Genomic DNA, 10,553 nt, shown 5'->3' with positions numbered 1-10,553 from the left:
CGTTCACCGTCACCGTTCACCGTCACCGTTCACCGTCACCGTTCACCGTCACCGTTCACCGTCACCGTTCACCGTTCACCGTTCACCGTCACCGTTCACCGTCACCGTTCACCGTCACCGTTCACCGTCGCCGTTCACCAAATAAGAAGGGAGGGTGTGCGTCACGGCGGGGCCCGACCACGAACCAGCCGTGAAAACTCGTAATTATCGCCGTTCACCGTCGCCGTTCACCGTCGCCGTTCACCGTCGCCGTTCACCGTCGCCGTTCACCGTCGCCGTTCACCGTCGCCGTCCACCGTCACCGTCACCGTCACCGTCCTCACCGTCACTGGTTATCGACCCTAAGATCTCGATTCTGCCGGTCGTTATCCCTATGAGATCTGTTACGTCAAGACCGCGGGGAGCCTTCCGATAATCTCAGCGGCAATTATTGAGAACGCTCTCGAGGGATTTCAGCAAATTACACGGCGAATATTCAACGTTAAATGGTATTTCGAAACTAGAATATTTCCATACGCAACGATAAAGCAGCTCAAAACCCTACATGCCTTAGGGGAAAGTAGCAAGGGAGGCAAAAAGAAAAGGGGTCGATCGTAAAACCTTTCCGGTCGGGTGATGCAACTATGCGGCCGTCGCTCGACGCGAACCAAGCGAATGATGCAATCCGAAAGAATCCTAAGCGCGACGGGTACACTTATATTCGTTTACATCTAATTTCTTTATACTCTATATTTCACTGGTGTAAACGTATGCCCGGTGGGAAAACACGAAAGCAACCGTGAATAAAACTCGATGCATGATTCTCACTTACCTTTCGGTGTTTGCTCTGCGCAGATACTCTTCGAGGGAGATATGTGGCCGAATACTGCTTCCTTGGTAAGCTGCTACGGGCACGGATGGGGCTGATAAGGCACTCCAGAGGCGATCATGCACGAGGAGTTCGTACTCGCCGTCGTAAGTCACTTCTTCGCCGATGATCGCATTGTGGTCGTAAATCGTGGAGGTCGTATTCGAGTCGCCGAAGTGCGTTGTTACGACCCGCGCGATTTTTCCGTGCCTTAGGCATTCGGCAGAGACTCTAGGCGTATATTATATTTAATTAAAAGGTTAGAGTTAGGATATTACATTCGGCTGCGAGCCAATTACGCATTACGGTTCGGCGTCGCGTTGGAATGCATGAGCTATCGCGTGCTCGAAGTCCGATGTTTCCTTTGTGGTAAGTGCGGATGACGCACAACACCTTGCCCCCAGAAACGATCGGAATTCTTGCTTTAGCTGCTAATTACTCGGTAAAAGAAAACTTGAGTTATGATGAACGCCCGTTGCCTCTTTAGCCTCGCGAACACATCCGTTATTATCGGAATCTCGGAGACAAGGGATGAGATAATGAAGGACGAAGGATACGTGGCGTTAAATAAAAATCGATATATTTAGATATTCACTGAATTTACACTCACGGAATATTAACACTATATATATCAAACTAGAATTTGAAATATTAATAGGATTTGAACTAAAACTAAAGATTGAAACAATTTGAACTAAATCTAGAGATTGAAACAATTTGAACTAAGTCTAAAGGTTGAAACACGCTTATACTTGAACGAGACGACGCTCGCGCGGTGTTCACTAGTCGACGACGCGCACAAGAGTGAACGAGTATGGCCGCGCGTTGTAACGCGTGCCTGCGGCGGCGCTGTTGCGCAACATGGCGGTAGCGTGGGTACGCTAACGCACGTGGCGCAAGATGGCGGATGGCGTGGGCACGCCAAAGCACGTGGCGCAAGATGGCGGATGGCGTGGGTACGCCAACGCACGTGGTCATAGACTATAGAGCTAGACTAGATGTACATATCTATAATGGTCGTTGGTCTGCCAATCAGCGCGCGGCTGACTGGAGATGATGCGCGCAACAGCAACGCGAGCCTTATTATAGTAATAATTCTACAATTAATTAGATTTATTGTTAGCATGATTTGTTATTGTTATTTATCATTTTATTTATTATTATTATTTAATTTTATTACTTATATTTATTATAGTGTATATTTACTGGCGGTAAGGCGCATCGCGTGGTATGTCGACGGCAGGAGAGCCGGTTGTTACCAACTTTGGCGGCTAGAATAGTGGCGCTTCTGCGCAAGTGGGATAAAAAGGAGAAAGAAAAATTTTACTCGTTGACTCTCCTGACGTCACAGATCGTATCATTTTTGACGATGGGCGTGCTCGGGTGCACGTGTTTTTTCTTTATAAGGTTAGGTGCGGCCCCGGTGTCGACCATAAAGTCGGTTGGTTCTGCTAAACCGCTAACGGATAGCAGAATGGAGGGGGCGTGAGACGGCCCAGGTAGATTTAGGATTGCGACTCGGGTGTTTGTGCTTCCTCGCGAGCCGTTTCTACCGTGGTCACCGGACGCGCATTTCTCAGGGAATCCGCACGCGGCGCGTCCATCCCGCGAGGCGGATTCTGACCGTTTCTCGGCCCGTTAAATCTACTGTTATTATACTGTCGTTTGCGGCACTCTTCGATCTCATGCCCGCGATTCTTACAGTACCTACACCACTTGTCGTTTCGCGGCGTTTCGAAGTTACGCGTGACACGGTCTCCATTCCGCGGCCCGGATGGGTTTCTGTTATCGTATCGCGGCGCTGGTCGCATCTCGGTGCGGCGCTCGGTCCACTCGGAGAGGCGGTGTGGCTGATAATTTCGTTCGCGGTTCCTGTAATCGCTATATCGCGGGGGCGACTGTCGCCTCTCAGGAGGAGGCGTTGGTCTATAACGCATGTTGCGTCCCACGTCCGGCTCGGGTGGCGGCGTGCATCGGTCGTTTGTCTTGGCGGTTGTCCGAGTCGCGCGGGGAGCCCGTAACGCTGGCGTTCGAGCTCATCGCGCTTCGCGATTATTTTTGCAGCTGCGAAAGCTTCGAAAGATTCGCGGTAATGCTCCGGCCGCAGCTGTAACCGGTACGGGGTGGGGAGGCCCTCGCTGAAACAGTGAGCAGTAAGCTCGTCAATTTCACTGGTCACCGCAGAATTCAGAGTCCCGCGAGCGCGTCGTTCCCCGTCGCGTATTGCAGATCGAAGTTCCTTAAAGCGGTCTATGTAATCTAGGATATGTTCGTTGGGACGGAGGTGTACGGCGGTCAGCTCTCCTCGATATTGCGCTACGCTCTTGACGGAACCGAAGGCACTGTTGAGCAGATCCGAGAGTTGTGTAACTGACTCGCAGGGTTCGTCGGCTACTGCGGAATGCGCGTGACCCCGTAGTTTGGTTATAAGTAGACGCGTGAGGGGCCTTTCGTAATGCGGGGGAAGGATATCGCGAGCTTGCCTACAGGCCTCAAGGAACTTGGACAGTGGTATATTATAACCGTCGAAGTGCAGCACGTACTCGGTGGCTTCCCGGTAGGTAATCTTCGGAACGGCGGGCGGTTCGGCGCCCGACTCGTTGTGATCCCCGAATAGCGGTGGCGTCTCACCGAATGGCTGGCCTGGCGGTAGGCTGGGGCTTCGCAATGGAGGGTCGCGGCGTATGTCCATTTCGCGTCGCATGCTATTTAATTCGGCGCGCAACGACGCCATCATATCACTCATATCGCATAACGTGGCTCGGCCTTCCTCAGCATCGGCGCGGTCCCGCTGCAAAGCGGCGTTTTCTGCCCGAACTCGCTCCTTCTTCCGATTTACCGCGTCGTATCCCAGCCTAATTCTATCCTTTTCCGGTTTACCGCTTCATTCTCTGCGCGGACTCTCTCTTTTCTTTTCTAACGCATCGGCGTCGGCCTGCAATTGCGCGGCACGCTCCTCTTGCGCGGCGCGAATCCTATCGAGCTCCTCCTCGGTCAAAGGTTTCTTGGGGTTATTCCGAGTATTCATATCGCTCTCTTCAGATTTTACCGGGGTGCGAAGCATAAGGTGCGATAATCACGATACGAACGCTGGGTGGGTCGGTGAGATTTGCCGATATGTTCGACTCTCCCGATTAACGGTATCCCACCGCTGTCACCAAATATGTTACGTCAAAACCGCGGGGACCCCTCCGATAATCTCAGTGGCAAATTATTGAAAACGCTTTCGAGGGATTTCAGCAAATTACACGGCTGACTTTGCGTTAACCAGACGTCGAGTGATTATTTGACCGTGAGCGGATCAGTGAAACGGAGAAATTGGTTAGCCGACGCGATAAAATGCCGTTGGGAGCGGGATTCGTCTCGTCCAGGTAATATCGTCCGCAGATGTTTTCTATGGTGTTACCTAATTCCCTGAGCACTTCTAGAGATACAATAAAAACCCCGGTGCAGTCAGGGCAAAACTCAATGTCGCGGACTATTACAAGACTGGTACGGCAGCAATCACAATGATCCCGGGCGGAAGTATGCCCAAACTGGAACGCGTGAGCCAGTTCCAGACGATACGTAAAAGTCCCTTCTGGTATTTCTTCCTTGCATCGAAAGCAAATATATTCGGCACTGTTAGGGAACGATTCGGCGATAGCGTCGTCGACGCGTCGATATCCAAAAGTGGTAAGGCAACGCACCGTACTCATACGATATCTGTATACGACGCCTGGATAAGTGCGCGAGTCTCGTGGCTCGAGAAAACAAGGCGGGCACATCACGTCAAATAACGGGTGTTAACATTACGCGGCGAATATTCAACGTTAAATGGTATTTCGAAACTGGAATATTTCCATGCGCAACGATAAAGCGGCTCAAAACAATACATGTTTTAGGGGAAAGTAGCAAGGGAGGCAAAAAAAAAGGGGGTCGATCGTAAAACCTTTCCGGTCGAGTGATGCTACGATGCGGCGGTCGCTCGACGCGAACAAAGCGAATGATGTGACGGTGAGGATGGTGACAGTGACGGTGAGGATGGTGACGGTGAGGATGGTGACGGTAACGATGGTGACGGTAACGATGAGGATGGTGACGGTGAGGATGGTGACAGTGACGGTGAGGATGGTGACGGTGAGGATGGTGACGGTGACGGTGACGGTGACGGTGACGGTGACGGTGACGATAAGGATGGTGACGGTGACGGTAAGGATGGTGACGGTGACGGTAAGGATGGTGACGGTGACGGTAAGGATGGTGACGGTGACGGTAAGGATGGTGACGGTGACGGTAAGGATGGTGACGGTGACGGTAAGGATGGTGACGGTGACGGTAAGGATGGTGACGGTGACGGTAAGGATGGTGACGGTGACGGTAAGGATGGTGACGGTGACGGTGACGGTGACGGTGAGGATGGTGACGGTGAGGATGGTGACGGTGACGGTGAGGATGGTGACGGTGAGGATGGTGACGGTGACGGTGAGGATGGTGACGGCGACGGTGACGCTGACGGTAAGGATGGTGACGGTGACAGTGACGGTGAATATGGTGACGGTGACGGTGAGGATGGTGACGGTAAGGATGGTGACGGTGAGGATGGTGACGGTGACGGTGAGGATGGTGACAGTGACGGTGACGGTGACGGTGAGGATAGTGACGGTGATGGTGACGGTGACGATGAGGATGGTGATGGTGAGGATGGTGACGGTGAGGATGGTGACGGTTAGGATGGTGACGGTGAGGATGGTGACGGTGACGGTGAGGATGGTGACAGTGACGGTGACGGTGACGGTGACGGTGAGGATGGTGATGGTGAGGATGGTGACGGTGAGGATGGTGACGGTTAGGATGGTGACGGTGAGGATGGTGACGGTGACGGTGAGGATGGTGACAGTGAGGATGGTGACGGTTAGGATGGTGACGGTGAGGATGGTGACGGTGAGGTTGGTGACGGTGACGGTAAGGATGGTGACGGTGACGGTAAGGATGGTGACGGTGACGGTAAGGATGGTGACGGTGACGGTAAGGATGGTGACGATGACGGTAAGGATGGTGACGGTGACGGTAAGGATGGTGACGGTGACGGTAAGGATGGTGACGGTGACGGTGAGGATGGTGACGGTGACGGTGAGGATGGTGATGGTGAGGATGGTGACGGTGAGGATGGTGACGGTTAGGATGGTGACGGTGAGGATGGTGACGGTTAGGATGGTGACGGTGAGGATGGTGACGGTGACGGTGAGGATGGTGACAGTGAGGATGGTGACGGTTAGGATGGTGACGGTGAGGATGGTGACGGTGACGGTGAGGATGGTGACGGCGACGGTGACGCTGACGGTAAGGATGGTGACGGTGACGGTGACAGTGACGGTGAGTATGGTGACAGTGACGGTGACGGTGACGGTGAGGATAGTGACGGTGATGGTGACGGTGACGATGAGGATGGTGATGGTGAGGATGGTGACGGTTAGGATGGTGACGGTGAGGATGGTGACGGTGAGGATGGTGACGGTTAGGATGGTGACGGTGAGGATGGTGACGGTGACGGTGAGGATGGTGACAGTGAGGATGGTGACGGTTAGGATGGTGACGGTGAGGATGGTGACGGTGACGGTGAGGATGGTGACGGCGACGGTAAGGATGGTGACGATGACGGTAAGGATGGTGACGGTGACGGTAAGGATGGTGACGGTGACGGTAAGGATGGTGACGGTGACGGTGAGGATGGTGACGGTGACGGTGAGGATGGTGATGGTGAGGATGGTGACGGTGAGGATGGTGACGGTTAGGATGGTGACGGTGAGGATGGTGACGGTGACGGTGAGGATGGTGACAGTGAGGATGGTGACGGTTAGGATGGTGACGGTGAGGATGGTGACGGTGACGGTGAGGATGGTGACGGCGACGGTGACGCTGACGGTAAGGATGGTGACGGTGACGGTGACAGTGACGGTGAGTATGGTGACAGTGACGGTGACGGTGACGGTGAGGATAGTGACGGTGATGGTGACGGTGACGATGAGGATGGTGATGGTGAGGATGGTGACGGTTAGGATGGTGACGGTGAGGATGGTGACGGTGAGGATGGTGACGGTGACGGTGAGGATGGTGACAGTGAGGATGGTGACGGTTAGGATGGTGACGGCGAGGATGGTGACGGTGAGGTTGGTGACGGTAACGGTGAGGATGGTGACGGTGAGGATGGTGACAGTGACGGTGACGGTGACGGTGACGGTGAGGATGGTGATGGTGAGGATGGTGACGGTGAGGATGGTGACGGTTAGGATGGTGACGGTGAGGATGGTGACGGTGACGGTGAGGATGGTGACAGTGAGGATGGTGACGGTTAGGATGGTGACGGTGAGGATGGTGACGGTGAGGTTGGTGACGGTAACGGTGAGGATGGTGAAGGTGAGGATGGTGATGGTGAGGATGGTGACGGTGATGGTGAGGATGGTGATGGTGAGGATGGTAACGGTGAGGATGGTGACGGTGACGGTGAGGATGGTGACGGTGAGGATGGTGACGGTGAGGATGGTGACGGTTAGGATGGTGACGGTGAGGATGGTGACGGTAACGGTGAGGATGGTGACGGTGAGGACGGTGACGGTGAGGACGGTGACGGTGAGGACGGTGACGGTGAGGACGGTGACGGTGACGGTGAGGACGGTGACGGTGACGGTGAGGACGGTGAGGACGGTGACGGTGACGGTGACGGTGAGGACGGTGAGGACGGTAACGGTGACGGTGAGGACGGTGACGGTGACGGTGAGGACGGTGAGGACGGTGAGGACGATGAGGACGGTGACGGTGACGGTGAGGACGGTGAGGACGGTGACGGTGACGGTGAGGACGGTGACGGTGACGGTGAGGACGGTGAGGACGGTGAGGACGGTGAGGACGATGACGGTGACGGTGAGGACGGTGAGGACGGTGATGGTGACTGTGAGGACGGTGAGGACGGTGACGGTGACGGTGAGGACGGTGAGGACGGTGACGGTGACGGTGACGGTGAGGACGGTGAGGACGGTGACGGTGACGGTGAGGACGGTGAGGACGGTGACGGTGACGATGAGGACGGTGACGGTGAGGACGGTGAGGACGGTGAGGACGGTGACGGTGACGGTGAGGACGGTGAGGACGGTGACGGTGACGGTGAGGACGGTGACGGTGAGGACGGTGAGGACGGTGACGGTGACGGTGAGGACGGTGACGGTGACGGTGAGGACGGTGACGGTGACGGTGAGTACGGTGACGGTGACGGTGAGGACGGGGACGGGGACGGTGAGGATGGAGACGGTCCAGTTCCGGGGTCACGAGATAAACTTGCACACCGTTCCTGACGGCTTCCCGATCGCGCAGGGAGGAATCCTAGGATCCGATTTCCTCCGCGATGACGCCACTATCGATTTCGCTCGCGAAATAATCATGTGGCGGGGGATCAAGCTACCCTTCAGGCATTCAAAGAAAATTCTAATTCCTGCACGATCGCGGACAACGTTTTACGTTAACGTCGCTAACTCTGAAATCGAGACCGGCTACTTCCCTCGACTTACCGTCGCGGAGGGAGTCTACTTAGGAGAAGCTGTCGTGACTAATAGAGTGGGAAGAGCATATGTACAAATCGTGAATACTACAGAATCGGATCAAGAGATTGCCGTCCCGACGATTCCCTTAGGGGAAATCGCTTTAATCGCGCCGTTTATTGCGTCGCCGCATCGAGACCGGAGGAAGCATTGCGTGAGCGCGATAGAACCACTCTTGTCAGGTATCTGCTTAGGCTAGTGTGACGTCAGGAAAACCAACGGGTAAAATTTTTCCTTCTCCTTTTATCCCACCTGCGCAGAAGCGCCACTATTCTAGCCGCCAAAGTTGGCAACAATCGGCTCTCCTGCCGTCAACATGTGATGCGCCTTACCGCCAGTAACTATACACTATAATAAATATAAGTATTATAATAATATAGGCAATCCCATAGGTTGCAAATTAGTAGATAACCGATAATAGTAAGCATTTTTCCTATAGTAAGTAATAAAATTAAATAATAATAATAAATAAAATGATAAATAACAATAACAAATCATGCTAACAATAAATTTAATTAATTGTAAAATTATTACTATAATAATGCTCGTGTTGTTGTTGCGCGCATCTCCAGTCAGCCGCACGCTGATTGGCCGACCAACGACCATTATAGATATGTACGTCTAGTCCAACTCTATAGTCTATGACCGCCGCGAGCGCCACGTGCGTTGGCGTACCCACGCCATTCGCTATCTTGCGCCACGTGCGTTGGCGTACCTACGCTACCGCCATGTTGCGCAACAGCGCCGCCGCAGGCACGCGTTACAACGCGCGGCCGTACTCATTCACTCTTGTGCGCGTCATTGACTAGTGAACATCGCGCAAGCGTCGGCTCATTCAAGTATAAGCGTGTTTCAATCTCTAGTTTAGTTCAAATCCTATTAATATTCCAAATTCTAGTTTGATATATATATAGTGTTAATATTCTGTGAGAGTATATTCAGAGAATATCTATATATATGGATTTCTATTTAACGCCACGTGTTCTTCACTATCTCATCTCTTGTCTCCGAGATTCCGATAATAACGGATGTGTTCGCGAGGCTAAAGAGGCAACGGGCGTTCATCATAACTCAATTCTTCTTTTACCGAATAATTAGCAGCTAAAGCAAGAATTCCAATCGTTTCTGGGGGCAAGGTGTTGTGCGTCATCCGCACTTACCACAAAGGAAACATCGGACTTCGAGCACGCGGTAGCTCATGCATTCCAACGCGACCGAACCGAAATGCGTAATTGGCTCGCAGCCGAATGTAATATCCTAACTCTAACCTTTTAATTAAATATAATATACGCCTAGAGCTTCTGCCTAAGGCACGGAAAAATCGCGCGGGTCGTAACAACGCACTTCGGCGACTCGAATACGACCTCCACGTGACCGCTATTTACGACCACAATGCGATCATCGGCGAAGAAGTGACTTACGACGGCGAGTACGAACTACTCGTGTATGATCGCCTCTGGGACGCCTTACCAGCCCCATCCGTGCCCGTAGCAGCTTACCAAGGAAGCAGTATTCGGCCATGTATCTCCCTCGAAGAGTATCTGCGCAGAGCAAATACCGAAAGGTATGTGAGAATCATGCATCGAGTTTTATTCCCGGTTGCTTTCGCTTTTTCCCACCGGGCATACGTTTACACCAGTGAAATATAGAGTATAAAGAAATTAGATTTAAACGAATATAAGTGTACTCATCGCGCTTAGGATTCTTTCGGGTTGCATCATTCACTTTGTTCGCGTCGAGCGACCGCCGCATAGTTGCATCACTCGATCGGAAAGGTTTTACGATCGACCCTTTTTTTTGCCTCCCTTACTACTTTCCCCTAAGGCATGTAGGGTTTTGAGCCGCTTTATCGTTGCGCATGGAAATATTCCAGTTTCGAAATATTAACGTTGAATATTCGCCATGTAATTTGCTGAAATTCCTCGAGAGCGTTTTCAATAATTTGCCGCTGAGATTATCGGAGGGGTCCCCGCGGTTTTGACGTTACAGCGGTGACCCAATAAATGTAGATGGAAAAATAACTATTTTTCCAATACGTCCATTTAAATTATTTGCCATAGTTTGTATATAATCTCTTAAACCTTGATATGTTTCAGTACGTAATTCTTTTTGATGATCTCTGCAATAATTTATTC

At 52.4% G+C, this 10,553-nt stretch overlaps 2 protein-coding genes across 2 annotated transcripts; both read right to left on the bottom strand.

Moving 5' to 3' along the window:
• Nucleotides 1-1,959: 1,959 nt before the first annotated feature.
• LOC148935047 (uncharacterized) lies at nucleotides 1,960-4,718 on the bottom strand. Its single transcript, XM_089082517.1, has one exon. The coding sequence runs from the start codon at nucleotides 3,591-3,593 to the stop codon at nucleotides 2,424-2,426; it is 1,170 nt and encodes a 389-aa protein (XP_088938643.1). The 5' UTR covers nucleotides 3,594-4,718; the 3' UTR covers nucleotides 1,960-2,423.
• On the bottom strand, nucleotides 4,329-10,001 carry LOC148935046 (uncharacterized). Its single transcript, XM_089082524.1, has 3 exons — nucleotides 9,918-10,001; nucleotides 7,693-8,234; nucleotides 4,329-4,383 (listed from the first exon to the last, which is right to left on the bottom strand). The coding sequence occupies exons 1-3, from the start codon at nucleotides 9,999-10,001 to the stop codon at nucleotides 4,329-4,331; spliced, it is 681 nt and encodes a 226-aa protein (XP_088938650.1).
• Between the last annotated feature and the right edge of the window lie 552 nt (nucleotides 10,002-10,553).

Source organism: Pogonomyrmex barbatus, unplaced genomic scaffold (genome assembly GCF_055798465.1).
Source record: "Pogonomyrmex barbatus isolate J1 unplaced genomic scaffold, ASM5579846v1 scaffold6, whole genome shotgun sequence".
Taxonomy (NCBI): Eukaryota; Metazoa; Arthropoda; class Insecta; order Hymenoptera; family Formicidae; genus Pogonomyrmex; species Pogonomyrmex barbatus.
The sequence above is the reverse complement of the archived record's forward strand: the minus strand, read 5'-3'. Positions and strand labels throughout refer to the sequence as shown.

Coding starts and splice junctions, on each gene's coding strand:
- LOC148935047 (XM_089082517.1), bottom strand. CDS start 3,593: ATGAGTGATATGATGGCGTCGTTGCGCGCCGAATTAAATAGCATGCGA.
- LOC148935046 (XM_089082524.1), bottom strand. CDS start 10,001: ATGCATGATTCTCACATACCTTTCGGTATTTGCTCTGCGCAGATACTC. Junction 8,235..9,917: donor GGCCGAATACTGCTTCCTTG/GTAAGCTGCTAC, acceptor CGAAATCGATAG/TGGCGTCATCGCGGAGGAAA. Junction 4,384..7,692: donor TCACCGTCCTCACCGTCACC/GTCACCGTCCTC, acceptor CACGCGTTCCAG/TTTGGGCATACTTCCGCCCG.